This window comes from Cataglyphis hispanica, chromosome 7, assembly GCF_021464435.1.
Source record: "Cataglyphis hispanica isolate Lineage 1 chromosome 7, ULB_Chis1_1.0, whole genome shotgun sequence".
NCBI classification, from domain to species: domain Eukaryota; kingdom Metazoa; phylum Arthropoda; class Insecta; order Hymenoptera; family Formicidae; genus Cataglyphis; species Cataglyphis hispanica.
The window spans coordinates 7,622,363-7,648,398 of record NC_065960.1 but is presented as its reverse complement, the minus strand read 5'-3'; the positions used below and the strand labels follow the sequence as shown (position 1 = coordinate 7,648,398).

At 34.6% G+C, this 26,036-nt stretch overlaps 2 protein-coding genes across 3 annotated transcripts in view; both read right to left on the bottom strand.

Moving 5' to 3' along the window:
- Positions 1-25,343, bottom strand: part of LOC126851055 (WW domain-binding protein 4) — a 31,438-nt gene extending 6,095 nt beyond the window's left edge. Inside the window, exons 1-3 of one of the 2 annotated variants that reach the window (XM_050594629.1) lie at positions 25,271-25,343; positions 24,791-24,868; positions 24,469-24,560 (exon numbers count right to left, since the gene is read on the bottom strand). In XM_050594629.1, coding sequence (XP_050450586.1) covers positions 24,469-24,470 — 2 coding nt within the window. In that variant the 5' untranslated portion in view covers positions 24,471-24,560; positions 24,791-24,868; positions 25,271-25,343. Of the gene's footprint in view, positions 1-24,468; positions 24,878-25,270 lie in introns of those variants that run through there. The other variant, XM_050594627.1, reaches the window with a different exon arrangement.
- LOC126851060 (calmodulin-lysine N-methyltransferase) lies at positions 10,291-16,771 on the bottom strand. Its single transcript, XM_050594638.1, has 2 exons — positions 15,593-16,771; positions 10,291-12,673 (listed from the first exon to the last, which is right to left on the bottom strand). The coding sequence occupies exons 1-2, from the start codon at positions 16,244-16,246 to the stop codon at positions 12,320-12,322; spliced, it is 1,008 nt and encodes a 335-aa protein (XP_050450595.1). The 5' UTR covers positions 16,247-16,771; the 3' UTR covers positions 10,291-12,319.
- Positions 25,344-26,036: the final 693 nt, after the last annotated feature.

Genomic DNA, 26,036 nt, shown 5'->3' with positions numbered 1-26,036 from the left:
ATAACAGACCAGTATTAATCTCTCGATATTTTAGAGACGCTTAGCTCTCTTAATACGAAAAGTCTAATTATAATTCTCACGTTGAGAGACGAAACCACAATCTCTCTGCGCCTTACCAATTTATTTTATTAAAAGATGCTCCGCGACTAGCGTTACCGTCCTCTTTTTTAGAGCGTCCGGGGATGTCCGGGGTTTAAAGAAATTCATAAATATTTTGCTTTTTAGATTTAATTAACCACATTATGTTCAATCATTTCAATATAATTGAAGTTATCAACCATTCCAAATTAAAAACGTGTTTAATTTATTCATTTTACTCTAAATATAATTGAAAACGTCTGGGATTGCAAGCAAAATATCCGGGCTATTTAAATTCTAAATCTGAAAATTTTATTATGGCACCTCTATCCACGATAATCTCGGTTAGATAAACCGTATCAAATTCAACGTCTCACAGAGAACGAAATTGTTATTGCCTGCAACAGTATAGCTAGAGATCTTGTTATATGTATCTCAGCACGGTGTCCACAAAGTACGCTAATGACGCGCGTCCATAAGCAGTTTGCGGATAACGAGGCAAGTCTAGTTCTACATACTGTCTATACATAGAGCGCTGCGAGTCACTATTAATACGAGCTATTATTAATAGTGGCGGTCGGTCGGGACAGTTGTGTGCGCGATTTCCCGACGCGATTCCGCGCCCCTTCGAAGAATCGCGTCATTATTCGAGGCGGCCAAACAACCACAAATACACGACAATGGAGGATTCGCCAACATCTTCTCCCACATTCGTTGCATCCTCGCTTCCTTAGCATTACATCAGAATAAAGCCGCGTATATTCAACGTAAACATTGCATATTTCCACCCCAATCTCACTTTACCCTTTTCAAATCGCGCATGTTTTTGTCGAATAAATCAGAGACTATTACATTACGTCAAATAATAAAGTTGACAAGTTTTGTCACCTTGATATTTGTTATTTTTCTTATAAGATGCAAATGAGATATCACATATAGATGAATAATATTGTAAAGACAATACGATGTAATTTCTAAATAAAATCTGAGATTTACACATATTCTTGTCGGAAATTGCGTTAAAGTGAATTTATTGGCGATTACACCTTGGCCAACAACAATTTGGACGAAGCATCGCTCGGATTTATCAGACGAAAACAATGATTTTACATCCGATGCTATTCACGTGCTCGCGTTTATACATGCCGTTGGTTGCCGACAATGCCGAGATTGTGCCCTTGATTCGGCCGCTGCGATGCACATTTACGGCCATTATGCGCATAGTTATTTTTATGCGACGCTGTTCTTCGTTTATAGATGAACTGACAAAGTGTAATTGACTTTAGAATAGCTCGGAACTTATAGCTCGGAACAATAGCTTGTTCTTTTCCGATGATATAAATATCGCGAAAGTAATAATAATAATGTCAAATAAAAAAAGCATAAATCGATATACAATATTTAAAGCGACCGATATATCATCTTGTAATTAGCGATATCGAAAATCACATATTCCAAAATATATCCGATATAAGAATGACATTATCACAGGACGCGATTTTTTTTTCGGACCCTATGCGTCTTGAGAGATAAATCGGCGCAAGAAATAAATGGAACTTGCTTAACTGCTTAGTTACTTCCAAGTGAACAATGTCGGCTCCGAAACAATCGGCGAGAAGATAAATCGCGTTTTCTTGCGATTGTACGTTAGACCATGCGAGTTTTCGCACGAAGAAAAACTAGTTCTTGGTAATGCTGGGTAAGGCTGCGAAATCCACTTATGATTGTGCTTATGGCTTGAAGGCGAATTTCGTACTATCAAAAAACGTCGTGAAATTCAGAGCGCGATAGCACCACGTACATTATGCAAATGACATGATCGGTGCTGCAAAAAAAAAAGCAATTCTCCCGAATAAAACCCCTATAAATTTCGCCATGCGCCATCGTTATCGAATTTTATGTATAAATTCTAACGAGTAAAAACTATATTTTATTTTCTCATTTTGCAAAGTGATACCCGAGAGTAATTCAAAGAGATGCGTAAATTGCGTAAAACATTATTTTAACATTATATATATTTTAATATTATTTTGACATTATATATTACTATTTCATTTACATTTACAAAACATTTTTTGAATAAAGTTTTAATACCGAAAATGAGAGATAACCTGAATTGACGAAAATAAAAAAATTCAAAAAATGATTGATAAAATAAAGATGATTAATAAATGATATTTTGCGCCGCTAGATATTAAATCTTATTTGTGATATACAACTATATAAAATAATTATTAAATCAAAGCTAGCGCTAAGTAATATTATACTGAAATCAAATCTAAACAAATAAAGTCCACAGACATGGTGAATCTCGTTGGTGTTAAAAATTGAAAACACGTTCACGAATCCCGGGATCGTGTTGGTCCACTGCTGTTTGCTTTGGCAGCTAGTTAACGTTCGACGCTTCGGCGTTTGCCCGCTGTCGTACATCCAGATATTTTCGACAGGTTTACGTTTCGAAATCACTCTTCGCGTTACCCGTTTTAACCCTCCTCTTCGCCTCTTGTTAGACATGAATTTCAGAATGCTCGTTGAGATCAAGGTTCCCGAAAATTTATAGTTCATTAGAGACCGAAGGATATACTACTCAAAAGTTTCAATTTTATTACATTGTAGCGTGATCGTAAATTATAGTTCTGAGAAATGTGGCTTGATGAATTGGAAGAAATATTTATTGCTTTATGATCATCAAATAATGTTTGATAAATAAATATATTGATTCAGGTACTTAGATGTCTTTTATATAACTAAATTCGGGGGGGTATTATTTCGATGAGTTTAAGTTTTTGTTCTACATATATGGCAAAATGTATTTCGCGAAATCTGTATTTATCCAGATTATATAAATTTAAATTTTTACAAAATTTTTTTTTGTAATAGATCGTACGACAAATATGTAAATAAAAATATAAATCGTCTCACGCATAAAAATGCTTTCTTTTGTATTCTTTTAACACGTATCGGTACAATTTAGCGTAGCTAATTTTTCGAAAACGCCAGAGCACATTCATTTTCCAAATTTTCATTAAAAAACTATTATGAATATTTATTTCCATAAATCACAACGATAAATCATTGTCACAGTTATGACACAGATCGAGCAAAAGCTCATGAATAAAGGAACATTTTAATCCTTAATCGTACTTTTTCATGTTCGAAATTTACAAGCGACATTTCATAAATTAACCCCTTGACATACAAATAAAATGCGCGTCGACGCGTCCAAAGAATATCATTTAATTTTGCTCAACTGGACACTCATGTATAAGCTTAGAAACAGAACGTTTTATTTTCAAATTTACATAACTTTCAATATGATTGATATATACTGATAATGTACAATAATTAAGTAATACTATAAAATAATAATTTAATAATTCTGTAATGTGTGAAACGCGATGTTCGCCGAAGACAGTTTTTGACGTCTCGGAGACGTCAAAGTCTACAATGGCACATAAAATGAATGACGTCTCTCAGACATCATTGTATGTCAAGGGGTTAAACATCGGGCGAAAAAGAAGGGAAACTTGATCTCTTATAGACGTCAGAACTAAAGATTAAAGTAGATTAAAAGTTTTTGTGCGTAAAGGTAACTCATCCTGCTACATTGCGTTTAATCCTCTGAGCCTTAAGAAGGTATACTAACTTGCACAACAAAAGAATATTAAATTTTTTAAAATTTTAAATTAACATATAACGAGTAAAATTCATCTTTCACAGCTTTACTTGATATCCGTTATGCGAACTTATTATCATGATACATACAGATTTTCTATTCTTTTTTTCTCTTTCTTCTCTAAAATAATTTATGTTAATTAGTAAAATAAAATGTAAAGTAAAATAAAACGTACGGAGATTATAATTTCACGTGAGTTTCGCATTAAAAAAATGTTTGCATTAATCAATTAACGATATGGCTGCGGATTTCACGGATTGACTTGCGGGTAAAATATAAAATATGTTATTTTCGTACGATTTCGTAAGGAAAATTTACCAAACGACACAATGTTGGCAGAACAATTGTTGCTACTAAACGACGCAGTATATCATGGTTACAGTAAAAACGATGGTCCGCATTGTTCTAATTTTGTCGCGTTCGATAGTAAACAGTTTCCTATTTCTCTTTGCAAAGTGCGCCGATGCACAACTATAAACTGCAAAAATGACCTCGATCAACATCGGAATTAATTTGTTATCATTATCGCAAATATATTATGTATGTCGAAATTGTATAAAGCATATGCGAAAAGATTGGATAAACATTTTATTTTTTTGTTACATGTATATAAATAATTTCCCCTGTGTGTTTTGTGTACGTATTATACTATTTTACTAGAATTAAAATTTCATTTTTCTGTATGTATTTTTAAAAAGAATTAATTAAACATTTTCACGTAATTATATGCGCATACCTGAACGTGTACCTGATACGCATAACGCGTGCATCGCTGTGAGGCATTGTTAAAAAAAGCTTCATGTAAAGCTTCGTATAGAAATCGATAAATTATACAATGTAAGAATGATGTCCACCTTGATGTTGTCCATCTTATTATATCAATATCATTTATTATTATGCGATTGTGTATATGGCAGCAATATAGGATGTATAAAAATGCATATTTTGACTCGACAAGTTAAATATAAATATATAACAATTGTATCAGTTCATATTTTTTTTCTCAGATATATAAATAGATAATAAAGTTATACTATCATCTATATAATTTCTTTAATAAATTTCGATAGAAGAAACTTGCGCTTATTTATTTTTCAGAGTGAAATAAAAGATGCTAAATTTTCTAGCAAATAGATTCTGACTTCGATAATGATTTATAAATGAGAGAAAATTCATGATGTTTTTTTTATATGTCCTGTATCATATATATCGCGGCGTACGTGCACGAACTGCACTGTCGTTTCCACACCCGGCTTTTCATTCGGTGCCTTTGTTCTTCGGAATTTTTTTCATGGGAAGAAGGAAAGAGAGAGAGAGAGAGAGAGGAGAGCACTTACGACATATAAATATCTTTATATATCATCGCTACTTGTCAGAAGCAAGTGACTCGGTTAGACATAGAATGTCCGTTAGAATCCATGAATCTCAATCGGGATGAAGCACAAAAGAAATGAAGGGCTTTCGAACCTCGATTTCTGCCTAATTTAATAAGAACGAGGGAAACTTCTCAACAATTCGGATAAATTATTCGATTAAGTCAGTCTCGAAAACGATTAAAGTTCCATACATTGGGTCCTATTTAAAATTTAAAATAATTTGCATTCATAATCATGTCTGATTATATAGAAAAAAAATATATATTTATAAGACTTTTTACGCTTTATTATTTTAAAAAAATATGACAATTAAAAAAAATATGTGTATAATTAAAGATATCGCAGAAGAGAAAAAAAAAAGAAAAATTAAATTGCGATATAAAAATGCCTTCCATTTTCATGCAAGATTGTATTGTTGAAATGCGTTTATGTGCATCCCCCCGTGCTTCGTAGATAATTTGCGTGCATATATGTAGCGCACGTAAATATTAAATCCGCAAGCAATGATAAACGATATATCAGGATAATGTATGTCGTCGACGAGCATCATCGCGCATTCATTGATAACAATCAACGTCACTTAACGTCCCGCGCAATCGCGTTCTGTCGATATGTAGGTTTATAGGTCGTAACAATGCAAACAATGACGAATACACTCGTCGGAAATTACTCGGCGCGAAGAATTGAAAACGTCCGAAATTACGAATAATTGATCAGACAGTTAAGACAATGGCAATAATTATGCGGAATAATCGCTAAAAAAATAGTCGAAAATCGAGAAAAATGATGAAGGAAATTGAGCAAAAAATGTATCGAAAAATCAGGACAACTGCCAAGTCAGTTCTTCGGAACACTTGTCAATTAGATTTAAATAAAAAAGACAATAATTTCAACATCACACTTTATTAATTGAGAAACACAGCATTCGCTATTATTTCACTGCAAACCGCTATTATATAAAACATCTTTTTCTTTTGAAAAAACGAGGCAGAAAAATTCATTCGCGTAAAATCGGATAACGTTATTTTTTTTTTTTTTACAAATTACAGTCCGAATGGCGTAACGTAATTTTAGTATGCAAATTCAGTTGATCGGTTACTCCACTTTTTCGCGAAATCGTCAGTGAGCGTAATTTCATATCCGTATAAATTGCGATCTCAACGGGAATGAGCTAGGCGGTTTATCCAATGTCCTGCGACGTTCTGGAATTCCCACGTGCGTGGCAAAGGAATTTACTGTAATGGCGGATAATTCGAGCGAGATAAGAGACACTCGAGGGGGACGGGGGAAAGGTGGAAAACGATTTTATCCCGAAATTGTAAACTGCGCCATAGGACGATGCGCCCGGGAAACGGTGGACGAAACGATAGCGACATTTATAGCGACCTCTTATAGCGACTTAACTGTATATACGATAATAAATTTCTAGATAGAGCCAACACGACGAATAACCTTTTAATTAAATTCTATCGCGAGTCTAAACTCGAATTTTTTATTTCATGTAACTCGATGGGGACGCGGTCATTTGTCGCAAGTTTGTAATTTTCGTCATTAAGGGAAAGAACTAAAGTTTTAATAATACAAACTTCCCCGACACTAAAAAAAAAAAAAATACAAATCAACACACACTTGGGGCTCCTTTTATATAAAAGCCGTCCAATTAGTCTCGGCTACGAGACGAAACAAAGACGGTCGTAAAATAATCGGCAGCAGTTCGTCGAAGGGCCATGCCGTGTTATTTTTGGAGTATTTCTCGACGTTGCGTTTATACATGTTACACGGGTGTTTAAATGGAGGTTCGATGTCGAAATAAATATTATTAACACGTGGCAGGCACGTTATATCACGTCGTGACGCCGTTCAATTCCGCTAGTCAAGTTCCGTTTTTTTTTTCTCCAATATCCCGAAACGTGGAAAACTGCGATTGTTTTACTTATGTTTTGGATCCATTAGCGCCCATCTGACTAATAAATATTGGCGTTGCTTGTTGTCAATCATAAATTATATTTTCCATGAATTATCATCGCTCCATTTTAGATATATAAACGGTTAAAAGAAATACTGATATTCTAGTAATTTAAAATAATTATTGCTATAATGTGACACTTTTCATTTTTTTAAATTGGCTCTATGAGCGCTTACTTAAGATATTTTAATTATTAAAATAATATAAATAAAAGAAAAAGAGAAAGACATAAATCTAAAATTAATAAACAAAGATAATGTTCAATTTAATTTCGCTTTTATTTTAAAGCATAGTCTTAAATTTAAGATTATTGCATAAAAATACAATATAAAATTGAGAGATTTATTAATAAATCTTTATTTTTACAAAAGAAGTACAATATAAGATAGAGGATGATCACAGTATATTGATGTGCTTCGTAAAATATATAAAGCCGTAGACAGAGCCATTACTTCGGCCGAATCTGTCGGCCGTAAAACAACCGAACGATTGTTTAACATTGCAGTGCCAAGCGCGAAGATACCGGCGGAAAAGTTTTGTAGAGGGAAATTTATGTTGGAAATTATGCGAACACGCGACGATGGCTGCAAACGTAAGTTTGTATTATTTGCATCGCGTCGTGCGAGAAAAAAAGAAATCTGATCGTCGTTGTGTGTCCAATAAAACGGCCCCTCTTAACGAGCTCGCGACGGAGTCGTTGCATTTTCCCTATAGACGTTTTGACCTCCTTACAGAGATCTTCTCGCGATATCCCATTGCACATGTTAATAATCCTCACGTTATATTTTCACACCTCTGGTTTCGAATTTTCAGATGGTATCTTAGCTATTTAATGAATCGAGGCTACGGCGCGTAAAGATGAGCCAACTACTGTTTCAGTAAAACACAATTCCGTGAGTCAACACTCTTCTTAAAGAAATTTAAAATTTATAAAGCATACACATTACATTACATGGTTGTATACGAAAAATATTTTAATGTAATATTTGTTAACAGCACACACTCTATTGATTATTGTTCGAAAAGCAATTATTAGTTATTTTGAAACTGATTTTTCCACACATAATTTCATCCATGAATCTCTTTAGAAAAATTTTTACGTAATATATAACTCAAAATTCTTTTGCGCTAAATTGATAGTAACGTGATAATTGAAATATTCCTTCCGTTTTAATTAAATAATCACTGTCGCTAAATGTGCGATTAAATATGGCGAATATTAGCTGATGACAGTGCGATTAATACATTCTGGGGTTTTTGTCGAACGCTTATAAGAAGCTCTTTAATGTTCGATCCTGATCAGCTGTTTCCTTTGATGAGCGATGCACTTGGGTGGCGAATGCACTTACGTACTTTAAAATCTCTAGCCAGGCTAAAAATCTATTCTCAGCGGGGCGTGGAAGCCACGTTTTTGTGTGGACGCAATGGAAATTTACTTACCGCAATCGATCAACCTGGACGCATGCACTTAGTTACACTGATTTTAATGAGGCCGCGCCGCAGAAAAAGTATCTAATTATATAAACGAATCGCTGCCGCGTGTTCTCCCTTTTTATAGCTCTACCACGGTTGTGAAAATAATTACGAATGCGTGACAACATGAAACGTTCGGACCTAAAAATAATATGCATCGACCCTAAGGTATTATATCGCCATTAATCATGATTGAATATCAGTTACATGACAATAGCGTCTTAATATCGCACCTGCTCATTATGTATCGATAATGATATGCCTCAATTGACATCTGTTTTGAGAGACATTTAAATGAAATAACTTGTTCAAATATCTGCATACTTTTAAAAAATATGTGACTTATAACGCAAATATAGTCACGAGGACTGCAAATTGTGCTCTTGTTTGAAGATATCTTCTCGTCTCCGACAAGTATTAAAACAGTTCTAAAATAAGCAGTAAATGTAAAGATATAATTTGACGAGATGAATTCTGTGTAATTTGTTGATTTCACCAAATTTAGAGCGACGGAATTTATAACTTCATATCGTACATTTCACAAAATAACATGTTAAGCCGAAACGAAATATAACATATATATATAACACATCTTGCAGATAACAAAATAAATTAACGAACGGTATTATACTCGACGCCTTCTTAAGATTGATTTTGTTTTCCTGAGCAATTTATATTCTGTTGTATCATTCGTTACGAAACACAGTTGCTAATCGCAATCATTTATCAGGATTTCCATTTTTATATTTCAGCTGTAATCTTTAAATCAGATCAAACTTGCAAATTGAGCTCTTTGTATTTATTAGAGAAATTAATAATTGTACAATTATATTATATATAACCCAGTAAAATTTTTTTTCCATTATTAGCTTCGTTTTATTTCGTCAAATTGGAATTTTATTATAATTGACAGTCCAATACTGAGAGTTTAATTATAAATTAAAAAAATATAGAAAATGAAATATTTTTATTTAGTTTTAATTATTATTAATTATTAAATAAAATCTAAATATTTTATTCCGATCGATGGAAAATATTAGTAACTCTTGAAAATGCGATCTATTATTGGCTATTTTGCTTTATTCTGGGATGTCTGATACGTTACATAAATTGCAACGTAAATGTCAAAACTATAGACTGAAAACACGTGCCTTTTAAAAACTTCTTAGAGACACCTGACTCAATCTAACTTGACGCTAGAAATCAAGCAGACAAACCCAGGCGATGATTGCGTCAGGTTCTGGCAAATGTGCAGAAAGAGGAAGGGAAGACGGATACTTACGTACATAGTCGATTACACAGACGGTATCGAGACGGGCAAATATAGCTATTACGCGACAGACAGAGGAAAGCAGGATGTGTTCGACGAACAGTATTATTTATTCTGACATGATCGCGTCGTTGTAGTTTCGTCAATGGCGTTTTTATCGTCGCGAGTGTAACGTGACGATTGTATTATCTTCGTAAGTGTGAGAAAAAAAAATGCGTCATTTTTTACGCAAATAACTGAATTGAAAACAACTTATTACTAGAAAGATTTTTTTTATATGTACATGTATATAAATGACTCTCTCGCGAACTACGAAGATTCCATAAATTCTCCATTTAGTTACGTAAATTAATAATAATGAAAAAATGTCGACTTATAGCAATTTTAATTTCTAAATTTCTAAAAGATGATTGGAAAAAGACGATCGGACGTTAGAAAAAAATGTGATCGATTTTTTCATGAAATTAGCTTTTTATTCCGTGATGTAATAATTTAATTGTTCTTATTAATAACAATTCTATTTTTACACGAGTAGAGAGAAATTTTACGAATATTAAGACGTAAGGAGGTATCACGTGTGAATGGGAGTTTGGCAATCCTGTTGACTAGATCTTTAACTATGTATACGTATAAATTGGTCCTTTGAGGTAAAATGTTTTTTTTTTTTTTTTTTCTTTTTTTAGAACGCGCGATATACTTAAGAAATACTTGAGAATTCTTTTGTCACAAAGTTATACATATGAGAATCTCTTAATAAATAAATAAATAAACCATTACACAATATACGTACAATGTAACCAAGATAAAATCGACCTCTATAAGAATCGCTCTTTTACAAGTTTGCTTAAAATTATCCTGCAATTACATTGTTTCGATTATAACGATCTATACCTGTATCTACATACACTATACCTGTAACAAGCCTAATAACTAATATTTTATTTACGTTTGGTTCCAGCGTCTATATCGCTGAATTGGCAATCGTCAATATTCTACTTCTGCCCGGCTTCGCTTTATTTTTGGACCCAAAAAGCGTTAATTCTTAATTGATAATATTGATACTTTTTTTCTTTATCCAAGAATACGGAAATGTCTTTTGACGCAATTAATAGAATACACTGTGGGAACAATACAATCTATCAATTATAATTCAGTTGTATCTAAACACGATTGGTCCTGTCAACTGCAAAGAATGAGGAACTCGAGAAGTATCTCAAACCATTTATTTAGAATTGAAATCTTAATGATTAATAAAATGATTAATAAAATTGCCGATATCGCATTGCCATATTATAAATGACACTCTCTGACACAGAGTTCGAGACTCAATCGTCTTTCCGGTGTTCCTATTCTCAATTCGATATAAAATCAGGTACGTCTAAAAAGAGTCTCCCTATTAAGAGTCACATTTCAACCCCGGATGAAAAATATTATAAGATATAATAGACAAGATGATTTCTATTTTGAGATATTTATAAGTAATTTATAAATATACTTTATTATTAGAAGATTAATATATGTTACTTATATGTTACTGATTTAATATCCCTGATATTATTTAATCTTCGGCTACTTTGACCAATTTCTGGCTCTATTTTATAATATAATCTTCATCGCCACGATATAAATATATTTTAAAGATATAATCGTAAATTCTACATTTTTAAAATCTAAACTTTTTTCTGCCTCATAAGAATATTCAATCAATCGAAAATTTCCACTTGCCATTAGTACTCGTCTTCTGTTTCCCTATATATGCGTAAAATGATACCAAAAGTCTCACCCGCTACGAGAATAATATCTGCGGGCCTCTCGCAATATTTTGGATTAATTTAAAGCGAAGGATTATAGTTCGTTATATCACACGGCAATTAATATGTATTCGTAAATATCTCCGCGCTATAAAATACACATTGAATAAAAATAAATATCTCTGCTAAATTAATTATTGTGCGATTGAGTGCAAATAAATAAATCAGATGTTTTGAAAGCACAAATACAATTTTGATATATTTGCACTTCCAACTATATACGCATTTATCTATAAAATATCGGACATCTACCGCAAACACTCATGGGTCAATTAACGAGGAATAGGTCGAGTATTGGTTTAAGCTTGATTCTCGCACGGAAAATCTTCCTTACAGAACTTTTCCGATAACGGCGACGATGCGGAACGATGCGTACCAGCAGAAGATCGATCCGCGAGTGCATGCGAGCACTAAACGTTTCGTCAGATGACTAATAAAAAACCGGCCTTGACATTGTCAGACGACATGGAGGCAGACTTATATGCACTTTTATGTTTTATTATATGATGAATGTGTTCTCTCTTCACGCGATATATTCAATCTTTTCACTTAATTCTATGTGCGCGAACAAGATTCGTATAAAAAAAAAACATATTAGCGAACGCATTTTCATTCCTCGCCGAGACTCCCGTCCGGCTGGTTGTCCTCGTCGTCGTCGATAGAGCTCGATCATCCGGGCGGAGTCTTCTTCTGCTTCGTGAGCTCTAATAATACCGGATAGTGCAGATCTGGACAGTATTCCGGATTGTTTTCCAGCAGTTCCAGATGCCGCGACCATACCGTATCGTCGTACAATTCCGTCTGTCGCGCTATGAAACCGCGTTTGATCGACGCCTCGGCAAACTTCTGGAATGTCGTGCCGCGTCTGGGCGCCATCACTAGAGCGACCCCGTCGTCGGCCAGCCAGCCGTAGATCGTCTCCACCAGGTCCAATCGGACGTCGTCGAAGAAGAGACAATCTGCGCTCAGAATCACGTCGTAAAAACCCGAAGGCAGTTGCTCGTCGCCGACGATCGTCCGCGTCTACATCGAAAAATCACAATCGAGAATCCGGATTTCAGTCCAGCGCTAAAAATGGGATCAAGCCTATTACGCGTGTATGCGAGAATGCCGATTCAAATCAGAATACGAGTATCGCTTCCATCGAAATCGAATAAAATCTGTAGAATAAGATTCGCCACGTGCATTTGCAAAGTACTTACAAAAAGAGTTTGGCAAACTCGTAGGAAAGTGGAAACTTTGTATTAATGTAAGATATGACTCGAATAAAACTTATAATTATTTTCCGTAGCGGATAAAAAACGATTTTAAAGGAGTAAAACAACTTTTCAAGACTTTTGAAATAATTTTTTTTTTTAATAACTTTAATATCTTTGAAATCTCATTAAAATCAAAAAAGTTAATTATAAGAATTGTTATTTCTTATAATTTGAAGACAATATTATAAATATCTAAAATATTGTGAAAGAATAACGTATTTCTTTTTTTTGTACTTTATTGCGAAAGAAGTAATCTATTGTACGAAAGATGTTTCTCTCTCGCGTAAAGAAGGATTCGAGAAAATTCGGATATAACTGAAAAATATGGACTTATCCGCGATATATTTTATATAATTCTAACTCGATCAAAAAAATAATTAAATTTGCCAACAAAATAATGAAAATCAAATGAATCAAATTAAATCTCACATATGGTCTTTAATAAACAAATTGCAAAAAGAAGAAATTGAGAAACCAATCGCAAATGTCAGATACGTTGAAAAAACGTTCAATAGTTCAACGTCAGATTTTTCAGATAAATTCGAAGATAGGGCAGATAGACGAGTGAAGACGAATATCGTTTTTGCAATTAATCTTGGTCAATCGTTCGATCTTCGATTTTGTTTCGACGGTGCACAATCCTGCTCGATCCCGGGCAAGCGGAAATTTCCCACGAAAAAGATTGCGCGGAACGTTACGAGCTACCGGAAGAACGCAGAGGCTACATTATGGAGGCTACCGGAAATGGAGCTAAGATTTAGCCGGAAATGTCCGAATAGTGCGTCCATATATCCGACCCGAGTATCACAATGATCATGCGGGGATTCTACACTTCCATGTAGGTACATTTATACCGAGAAAGGAGGATACATATGTACGTACGAAATACATATTTTCTACCTACGTTTTTTTACCTTTTTAAGCATATGCGATATAAAAATTTAATAAAATAAAGCGATATTATAAAACAGTATCATAAATATTTTACATAAAAAATACATAGCAAAAATAAATGTATATTGAATATTTAATCTAGAACAGAAAGCTTCTACAATAAAAAATCAATTTCCAATATTAATTTATCATTTGAAAATGTGAATTAAATTTTTATCCAAGATAAATTTAGAAGAACAACTCAAATTTGTATTAAAGATAGGTCTTATTGTTAGTTCCCTTTCCATATATGTTTTCAAAGATATCCTCTAGATAAATTGAGTGACAAACATATTATGAAATCATGACGTATTTCGAAATATGCAATGATAGTAGTGTCTTTGTTACGTGACCCTATGATTCTAGCACGTGCTTCGCAAAACATATTTTATTTGCACGTGCTTATTCCACGATATATTTCATAGAGATGTCATAAGTTAAAAAAATTTACTCCACCTTATCATTTTATCAAATTGTCGGAATCTCTCTTGTGTCTTTAAATTTTTCCGAGGAAGCTTCTTCGTGTTCTATAAAAATAACGGACTACTCGTCGTCGCGAGATCGCAAATCGCCATATGTTCTAGAATCGCGATTCCCGATTACTTTATTACGGCATAAGACTTCAATTTTTCTATTCATCGACTCGCGATGACCGCGATGATTCATTGATGACGAGAGGCGTGCAATCGCGAAACCAGGCGTATCGACGATCCGTTGGTTAGCGAACTCATCGTCCTCATCACCGATGCGGATCACGTTGAACTTGGGAGTTTACGAGACGCGTTATTCGACCGTGGAACCGACGACCGCGCTGAATTCTGGCGGTCGCGATTAGCAATGTTGACCCTTCAAATCTCAATGTCACTTGCAGATTCTCGGAACTCATACAAATGCAAACGCTTTTTCGCATATCTATGATACATTCCCAAAATCCGTACACGTTACTTAAAATTTGAAAAATCAAAAATCAAAAAATAAAATAAAAAAAGAGTATGCGTTTTATATAAAAAATATCGAGCCGCAATATATATTTCTTATTATAGTTTATGATAATTATTAATTTATTCTCTACTACTCTTGGTTAACGACGCGATTGGATTTTTATTGAACATAAATTCTAACACAGGCTTAAGTCACGTAATGCTAAAAAAACGTAAAAGCTAAAAAAATATTCTTTTCATTAATATCCTCAATATTTAATTTCCGGCTTCTTTGTGCGACCGCACGCGCTACTGCTGCAGTATTCCTATCAAGCTTCAATATCGCTCCGATGTTGCTTTGAGAATATGCTTTTTCCACACGTGTTTTATTACGCACTCGCGGCCCTCTGTTCACAGCAATCTGATGGAATACGGCTTATCGAGAAGCAATGAAAACACGTTTCATATTGAGAAAATAAAGATGTTGAATTAATATTTATGATAATTTAAAAGGAAAATATCGCGCACCATCCACGATTAGAAGAGACAGAATCGATAAAAGAGAAAAAAGTTTTATAGATACATAAATTATCAAATTTATCGGAAAATTAAAGAAAGTATCTACGGTCTATCGAGTATCGCCTCGAAATAAAGTTTGAAAATTCCTAATGCAATTCTCATTGATTCTCGCCTGTTTGCCGATCTCGTGGTCTAAGCACGTGCTATTTTAATCGCGCGCTCACAGTTTCGAAAGTAATTCCAGACTAATTCGAAAGGAGAGAGAGAGAGAGAGAGAAAAAGAGAGAGATATCTCGAAAGTGGACATTCACCTTAACCCGATTACCATTGACCGCCGCCTGTCTGAGGGCCTTGGCGGCCTGGGCCCACTGCACGACGCCGCATTCCACCAGATGCGTCATGTCATTCCTGGCGACGATGCAGCGCACGTTGTCGACGCTGGTCACGTTGCCGTCCGTGAGCGTCACGGCACTGGGATTGCAATACTTGGCGACAAAGACGCCGGCTAGGCAGCTCATCCCGCCGCCGAGTTCGAGGACGCTACGGTTCCGGCAGAGACCACGATTCCTCAGCAAGTAGTAGGCCAGACATTCCTCGGACGGCCAGACGCACACGTTGCCGGTGTTGTTGAAGCCGATCAGCTCGCTCGCGGTGAAGCACTTGCTTATTCGACGTATCTGCACGTTGTACGACCGGCCGTCCAGACGGGCCGAGTACTCGCACCAGCTGGACTCGCCGTCCGCCGGTGCGTTCACCAACGGCGCGCATTCCAGCAGACCGAAGCTGGTGAATCGCCTCACCGACACCTCCTCGTCGGACTCGCTGCCGATCGGCTCCGGCGAGCCTGTCAGTGCTCTGGCCAGGATGCGCCATCGACGCTGAGCGCGAGTACTTTTCTTTGAGCTACGATCATCGTTCGTCTCGATCGAGGGTGCTTGTCGATGGGGTAGAATCTTCTGCGACATGTCGCGATCAAGAGCATCGATCGAAATCCGATAATATCCACTTTTCAGATTTTTCTCGATAATATTTTTATATTTCAGCAGAAAGATTATCTCCTATTATTTCTTTGACATGAAACGTCACCTTGCGAATGTTTACGCGAAAGACAACCTTCGAGAAATTCCGTCAGAGACTTCATTGACTTTGTCGAGAGCGGTGAGCTCTCACTTTCGCTGCTGCAAACTCGTGGGAGGCACGTGGGAGCAACGCGTGGTCTTTATCGCTTGTCAACGATTCGCCGGTTCGGAATCGAGCGGAATCGGCGCCGCTGTCTTTCTTCCCGCGACCGGTCCAGACACACATCTCCCCTCGGAGAATAGTTCGCCCCCGTGGGGCGGCTCTCACCCGGTAAGGACGGGGATGGACGAAGGGACGAGCCAAGACTAAAAGCACCAAGTCAAGTTCTAACTCGCGCCACGCGGACGTCGAGCGTTCTCCACGAGCATTGGATCGGCGCCTGCGCGGCGGCTTCCCTTTCTCTCTCTTCCTCGCGGCTTCGTGCCGGTCTACCTTTTGCACCGTTCGACGTCTCTCTGCGGATGTTCCCCGACGTCGGGGGAAACCCCCCGACTGCGTGTCTGTCGCGCTTTCGTAAAGATCTGGCGCGCTGTCGCTTGAGCCGCTGCGTGTGACTCCGAATTAGCCTGAGCTTTTTCAAGATCCGTATCTCAATGGCTAATCGGATTCAATATAATCTGTAGAAATGGCGTACACCAAAATTCATCGGAACTTCTTGCGGAGAGAGATATGATGGATTATACGCTGGCGGATACTCGACAGATTTATCATTCGAATAAGCGAGCTACATCGTAAGAATAACGTGAAACGTTATTGCTCGCTTTTTGCTCCTTATTTTGTGTGTACGCAAGAACGAAATTATCAAATCAATTTGACCGAGCAAACATTCGTCGTTTGCAATTTCATTAGTGATGCAGGAAGAATGAGCGAGATCGTAAGACAGATAAATACGGATAATGAAAGATAATAAATCAGCGACAAATATAGAAACAGGCAATATCATTTATCATTTCTTTCTCGTTCGCGCGTATCAGATTATTATTATTTTTACATCCTATTAAAGTATTAATGAGTTTATAGCTTTCGCTGACACGTGTTCAATGTTATCATTATTTTCCCCGACTATCGTATATTGTAAGTCATTATTTCCTATTTTTACGACGCTCCTTGTTCCGTCAATCTACTAAAACTACGAATGCTAGAACTTCTCGATAACAAAACGCCGGAACAGCATAGAATATTCGACAGGTGTTCCAGTTACGAAGTTTTAACGACGCGTGGGTTTTTGATAACAAATGTATACAACCAAACAATAATCCATCCGTTTTAAATTTTCCTTGACAATTTATAATTGATTGTACATTTTATGTTAGAGCGTTCATAAATTCTCGTACGTCGTTTGAATTATTTTATCTTTATTTTTGATGAAAAATAAAGTATATAATATTTTATATATATATATATATATATATATATATATATCTCGGATATATTATTATAATAAAAGTATAAAAAAAGGCAGAGAAAGAGAAGAGGAGGAGGGAATCGATATTAAATGCCCCGTTATAATATACAGCTGGCTTATCCGAGCGTGTCATAAACCTGGTTCCATCAGTAACTGGTCGCTTTTCGCGCATCGTGCCAAGGCGCAAACACATTAAACTGTCATTAAATTATGTTTAAATCTTGACCAAAGTTTTTCGACAAGCGACAAGAGGCACATTTGTTAATTGCTCCTTATTTAGTTTACGCGATTTTACGCCTCGCATAATCGGCAATCTCATTCAATCGGAAGCAAAATAAGATCAAAATCTTATTTTCATCGTCGACAATACGCGCAGTTCAATATTAATCACGTAAATATAAATTAGTCATTAAATTCTCATTACCTGTATGTATTTACAATCGCAAATATTTAATTGTTTTCCATCGTTCTATGGATTAGATTTAAGAACAAAGTTTACACAGATAATTTTGGATAATCTTAACTCGGTGACAAGATTTGGAAGTGAGCCAAAATTATGACAGCCAAAACAAATGAGTATAGGTCTGAATATGTGCGCATAAAAAAAATTATATTCTTTTTCGCAATATTAATGTTAATTTACGTAAATATATGATCTATAAAATATATATTTAAATATCATGAATATCTAATTTAAAGGCAAAATATAAAAATCGCGCAGAATTGTAAAAATTCTTAATTATTCCTAAAAAAGTATGTGTCGCGAGATTACAACAAAAAATTGGATCTTTACCACGAATAAATTCACGTGTAATCAGCAATTACATTTTCCATCTTACACAGATCTTGCTAACGGACGAAATTCAATTTCCTCGGAAATATATTGCTAGGACTAAGCCTCGAAAATCGATTTTGCTGTAGCTTACTCAAACTCCGAGTTATTTGTACTTTCGCACCTCAATGTTTTTCTCTCCTTTACCGCGGCAATTATACAGTACGCCATCTTATAAACATAAAAAATAATTGATGACAAAAAAATCACTTCTCCAGTTTCGCGAAAGTAAACATGGGGAACAGAATCGTCTATCGGAAATGCGATACCGAAAGAAGCATTAAATGTATTTCTATGTCTACGGACTTTCACATCTCCGCTATATTATCGCAGGCTCGGGTTTCTAGCTCCATTAGCGATTTATACGACGAAGCATGCGTCAAAAACGTCACCGATACTTGCCTCGTTGATCCGCACGTCCATTAAAGCCGTCTCATATCCATTTTCGAGAGTCAACTTTTTAATTATTTGCGCAATTCGTTATATATGCCTTGGAGAGATATTGATCCCCCTCCCTCCGATATATCCTGTCGTGGCGCATCGAATCGGTTCTGTCATAATTATAGCGAAATCTAATTTTCAATGGTCAATGACATCGCTCCGAATCAATCCGTATGGAAACAGCCGGTGTAATTATATTATTTTTATACAATTTATTTATACTTATATATCAAAACTAAAAAATAAGTGCCTAAAATTTTCAATAAACAAAAAGCTTAATATTTTTAATCGTAAGAAAATAATTGATGAGAAATTAATCGTGAGGAATAAAAAACTTAATCATTCATATATTTAGAATATTGATAAATATATCCATATTTATACAAAATAGTATAAATATATTGATGATATATTGACTGAATATTTATTGTGCAAGTTTTATAAACTTTAAATTACTAGAAAATTGAACCTGTTTCTTTGATAAGATCCTAAATATAAATAACAAATTAATTAATAGAATTATTTTCATATTTCAAAAAAATTACCAGAAGATCTCAAGAAACAGAAGCTTCTGATTAAATATTTATCGATTTTTCGTCTTAAAAGACAGGCAACGGTGAGATTTTTTGTGAGATATAATACTTCATATTGGAATTCGGAACATGTAATCCTGTATACGTCCCGGCGCAAATTCAATTTCGTTAAAGCGCAAGGTGATGATCTCTTCGCAGAGCAGCAATACTCCCTGGTTTCCGCACGCGTATCCCCTGCGGCGCTTATGCAACTGCATCGAGGCTGCGGGCACGTACATGTGCTATCTACTTTATATTGTTTGACACAAATAGAATCCAGTGACAGTGGTACTCGTGGTTTCCCTTCCTCGTGTCAAGCCGATAGCCTTTAGGCGCTATGCGACGAATATAGATATCTACCTTCGCATTCCGTGACTCGAGAATGGAAATCTGCATTATTTGTTTTGTACGCTCTTAACAAAATATACTTTATTATATTTTATATTATATTGTTAGTGTGTGTGTGTGTGTGTGTAGAGAGAGAGATTTTTATTGTTAAATATACATAAAATATCTATCGACAAGAGAAAAATAATGGAGTGACATATATTATTTAAAGAGAGAGATAGTTCCCGTAAAAAAAATTTTCAATTATAAAGAAACCTTGCTCATATATATTATTAATCAACCCTGTGTGTGTAAATATATATCGGCGCGCAATTAAATTTCCGCTTCTTCTCCCCTGCACTGTTACGTGTACTTGAAATATCTCATCTCCAGCATACGCGCCATGTGCGCTTGACATAGGATGCGCAGCAGCGATACTATTATTTGTACTATGCAAATGTGCTCTCGGAGAGAAGACGCGGACATAGACAGACATAGGAGTTATTCGATTTAATAGAGTTGGCAAACGAAATCGCGAGAGTCGAGAAATCGATACGTATCAAGGACTGTTTTATACGTACAGAATTGTATGATTTTACGATAAAAACAATATATATGTAAATCTACGAGGTTTTAGAAAGAGGATATTATCAAAGAGACGGTTTCGAACATTTTGTTTTTAAGCAATTAATTATTTATGTATTTAAATATGTTATAATTCTTAACTGTAATTCTAAAGAATGTTTTAAATTTTTTAAGTATTATAAAAAATTCATAAAATTCAACGGTTAATAATCTGTTATGGACAATAATTCTGTGTCGTGAAATATCTTTTGACTCTTTAATTAAGATATAATTTATTTGTGTGCACAAAAGATCTTTTCTTTCAAAGAAATATTTGTAATCATATTCGATACCAAATACTCATCTCAAATGTAAATTTAATTATCTTTATATAATGCGAAGACAAGATTTACGATGTAATTCGTTGGAATTGTCTAACCCGTAATACAGCCAAGCAGATAATCTGCAGAAGACGTTTGAAGACATCTGCAGAAGACGTCTACAAATCTGCGATTCGCCAAATCGTACGGAAATTGGTTCCTTTGATAATCACAAAGGACCGCAGATTATAAATACGATACAAAGTATCCAATATCTAAGATTATATTTAATCACATTTTATTCTTATTTTTACATATCTTATTGTTGATTATTCAAATTTATTATATAGATATATATAACATATATATTATATATAGAGAGAGAGAAAGAAGGATGCTTTTTATTTAAGAGAAATATATTTTAAAACGATCAAAGATTTTATAGTAAAAATTATATATGGTGGTCTTACACATGGCGCCCTGTATAAGTTTTTAAAAGCGAAGATAAAAATATTATTACACGAGTGTCTCGCGGAAACAAACTTCAAAAATTACAAAAAGTCATCGGAAAGAAAAGTCGCTAGAAGAGAAGGAGGGAGACGGAGAACAAAATGAAGACAAGCTGTCGCAATGTAGACGCGGTAAAATGGTATTGCGGCGTTCCTCTGGCAAGAGTTAGCGACGCAATGCGTCTAGGCGTCTCGGGTCAGGAAAATTACGTGACGACGTGAACGACGTCAGCGATGTTGGAAGAAGGAGAGACGTCGCCGTCGCGAAGACACGTCTTTTCCTTTCGGCGGGCTTCGCTGAAAAATCCCGCGGAAGCAAAAGCGGCTCTGTTAGCCAATGACGGGCGCCAAATGCCCCACATTCGCTTATTAAGGACAGAAGCAGACAATGGAGCCGCTATCGCCGCCAAGAACAGTGCATCGTTCTATGCAACTCGACACAATTACAGATGCAGTTATGACAGATGCGCGTAGAAGGACGTTTGAATTTAATAGATGATCGATACTATTCGATATACATCGCGCAAAAGCATCGGTGTTTGTAATCAAGAAAATATTCTCTAGAAAATTAAAGTTTTAAGGAGTGCAAATAAAAAGATAAATTATTTAAAATTCAATTCCTTCTTTTTCGCTGAGAAATAAAATTAAATAAAATTAAAATACTTATTATTTTACTTCAAATTATAAACTGCTTAATCTAAAGTCTAGTTTAAACAAATTTCGATGCTCTTTACTTATTTTCGCTAATAGAAAAAGGGGTATGTAAAAGGGGATTTATAAAATTCTTCGAAAAATACATGCTTCTTATACATTTTTTTCAAGACATATTGTGTAAATGTTTTCATAACAGAAAAAGCTTCGCTTAGGTGGTCATACGATTTTAATTTCGGTACGTGCTTATTGTAAGCACGTGGCTTTATTATGATAGGGTGCCAGGTTTACGCACGTGAGAATCGACAAGATAAGGCCGCACTCGTGTCAAGGAAGTTATATTTTTAGCAGATACGGGTACTGTGACTGCAAGCTATATGCGCTAAAATGAAGATATAGTATAGAGCGAATAGAATATTATATATGTGTGTGTATATGTAGAGAATAAAAGAAGGTCAAAAATTCAGACAAAATAAAACGATCGAAAGAGAAACTGCTTCCCGAAATAGTCTTTCTCGAATTCTTTCCGAAGTTCTAGTTCAAAATAGTTAATAAAACAATCTCAAACAGAAACGGACGTGGATCAATGAATGAACTCTTCGATCCTATTTTAAGAAAGAAAAATAATTATTATGTACAAAAATTTAATTAAAATAATTATAAAAATTAAAGAGATTTATACACAAAAGTATAAAAAACAACAAATGTAAAAAATATTATAAAACAAGTAAAGTGATATATGTAGAAACAAGATAAGAAATTTTTTTAGTCAAATTGATGATAAAAACGTACCGATAATCTGCCGCTACATGATAATTACACACAATAGATATACAATCGAATGTGGAATTGTGGGAATGGAAATCGCATTATGCAAAATACGCCTAAGCTATATGTACGTACACGGGACGGTGTCTGTAAACTTTTCCTCTGTCGTGAATTTGCGCACGTGGCGCGGGAATTAGTGATTCGAGATACATATAATGTAGATTATAGCCAGCTCTCCGTTATCAGCTAGGCCCAGATCATGCTATGCTATGCTATTTACGGTAAATAAATGATACTAGTTATATGCTGTGATAATAAACATGCCTATTATTAATTTGATGACTGATCGTTTTTTTTTATATAATAAAAGAATATTTTAATCAATATTGCACATTACAATATATGAAGATAAGCTTGAGGAGGGACATAAATTTCATTGATATATCATGTTACGTTCCGTTTTAATTCGCTACGACCTCGCCAGATGATACGAAAAGCGAATTTGCCTGACTATGTAAGTTGAGACACGTAAGTCGAACACACAGAACGGAAACACGTGAGATGTAATGCTCACATTTCACAACATAATTCTCTAGAAATAAACGGGAAAGATAAACGTTACAATCTCTCCTATTAATTTTCAATAATTTTTTAAACATCCTAAGCAATTCTTTTTAAATACTTTTATATATAATTATATATATATACGTAATTATATTTTTGATTTATTTCTTTTATAATATTGAATAATGATTTTAGACTATTAACAGTCTGTAATTGAATTTCCCTGTACATGCGAGAGAGGATATAATTACATCTTCTCTCTTTCAACATAATTACTCAACACGTAATTTCTATTACAGAATAGAGATTTTTGCACGGCAAAAATTAATTACATATTACGTTATATTTTGCTAAATTTACACAATATAGCTGAAACTTGCAATTAGCGAAAAAAATTATCTTAATCATCCCAAATAATCGTAATATTTCATATTGATTATTCCGATGATGAAATATGTATAACTGATATAAAAGTATGAGTTTTACATTTTTTTTTTCAATTTAAACGATAAGGAAAATATCGATATCTTTCATAAAAGGACTTTTCAGAAAAGGCGAGATATCAGAATATATTCATACATGATGTCGGCGCTATTGACGCTTATTGCAAAATCAGATGCCCTTTATGTTACGTTATACATATAGCGATGCTATGAGACGAACATTTTGTCGTATCGGGCACAGTATTGCGTCAAATAGTGTCACGATAAGAAATAAAATCTCTCGATATATATAAAAGCAGACACATCGATGCTCGAGAATTGCTCATACCGATTTAATATTTCTCACTATTCAAAATTTAAAGCAAACATTCTTTTGCAAATATAGAGATTTTGACATTGTGCAAGATTTGTAAGAAAATTATTAAGTATTAATTTTTCTTTAATAAATTAATTTAATGTAAAATTTTTCTCTAACCTATAATTACGTACGAATACATTTATATTTATAATTTTTTAATTACAACAATTTAATATATGTATAACAATTTTTAATTATATCTACTTATAATTATGTATAAATCTCCACAACATTGAGATCTCTTTATTTACAGAGTCAATTACAGACCCAATTATAGACTCGAGTAACATTCGAGTCTAAAGTGAGATTAGCGCAAATATACGTCTACGAGATAAAAAAATTGGGTTACTCACATTTTCGAATCCCTGCCGACGATATCTCACAGATGTTTTATGGACGATGGAAGAATCGATCCAGAAGACTCCCCATTAATTTTCACGCACCACTTTTTCAGAAGAAGGAAAGACACAAAACACTTGTTACATTCAACGTACCTAACCTCGTAATTTTAAGAATCTTCGCGTTCTCACGGACTCTCGCTTTTTAACTGTCATTACACGAATTACAGACAAATGATATAGCACGATCGATTCCGACTCGCGTGACACAGTCTATATGTAAATATATTTCGTGCAATAAACACTTGCAATATATAATAAACACTTTAGTACTTACGCGAAATCTCGACGCAACGTGTATGAAACGTCATCGCTGGCGGTGTTAACTGTCGCGTTTGACACAATGGCGCCATCTCTCAAGTCGAGAGTGTATTGATCATAGACATACAAAATATGTATAGATATAATAAATATATATTTTTTGTTCTACTCTCTATTGCGATACCTACTTCATGCGAATAAAGCGCACGAAATATTTATTTTTAAACAAAATCGTCTCAATGCACTTTACGAATCACTTAGGTTAATAAATTAAATAAATGTGCGAAATGATATTCACTAATATCATTTATCAGAAAATGATTCCGTAATACTTCATACTGTTGCGTCTTTAATATGTAATTGTACATATGTGCGTTTCTGCAATGCCTACTTGTTGGAAATTAACAATGTGATCTCATATAAACATGCATAAACAATGATTCACGTTTCGCAATCGGAAATTATTAAAATTTGATTCCAATTATAACTTGCTCACCAATTAAATGCGTCGCGATTCAGAATCGATCCGTCCCGCGTTCGCGATGTTTCGTTACCGACTCCGGAATGACGTTAGCAACGTCACGTCGATTATGGCGGGAAAGTGACACTAGAGAAGCTCGCGAAGCTTGACACTCACGCGGTTACTCGCAATTTCTAGAGACTCGATCGAAAATTTTTGAATTATGATTTCAATTACGATTTTCTTATCAATTAAATGCGTCGTGATTTAGCATCGATCCGTCTCGACGATGTTTCATTAACGACTTCGAATAAATTACGTCGGCAGCTTCACGTCGGTATGTTATAAAATTGACTATTTTTATTAAAACGTGACGATGAGCAATTCGAAAATCGCAAACTTGTAAACTTCACGCGTATTAATAATAAACGTTCGATTTGTTATTTTTATTACATTATTTACATATATTTTATTTTTATATTATATTTTTTTATTTATAATTTCTCCATTCCACATCAATATAGCATATAACTGAATTTACCCGAAAAAAATCGAAAAAGATCACATTTTGATGCTCTGGATATATTTTATATGCCTATAATATTGATGTTGGTATTTTTTTTGAATTTGAGAATAAATAACGAGAAAATTATAGGCTCGTAATAAATAAATAACGACGAGTTATACAACAAATATATAATGACATGCGCTTTTTACGGTGCTAAAAATTTGTACTTTGAGAAAATATATCATATATCTCACATATATGAAAATCATATAGCAAAACTTTTTTCATAGAAGG

Coding starts and splice junctions, on each gene's coding strand:
- LOC126851060 (XM_050594638.1), bottom strand. CDS start 16,246: ATGTCGCAGAAGATTCTACCCCATCGACAAGCACCCTCGATCGAGACG. Junction 12,674..15,592: donor TCAATGGTAATCGGGTTAAG/GTGAATGTCCAC, acceptor TTTTCGATGTAG/ACGCGGACGATCGTCGGCGA.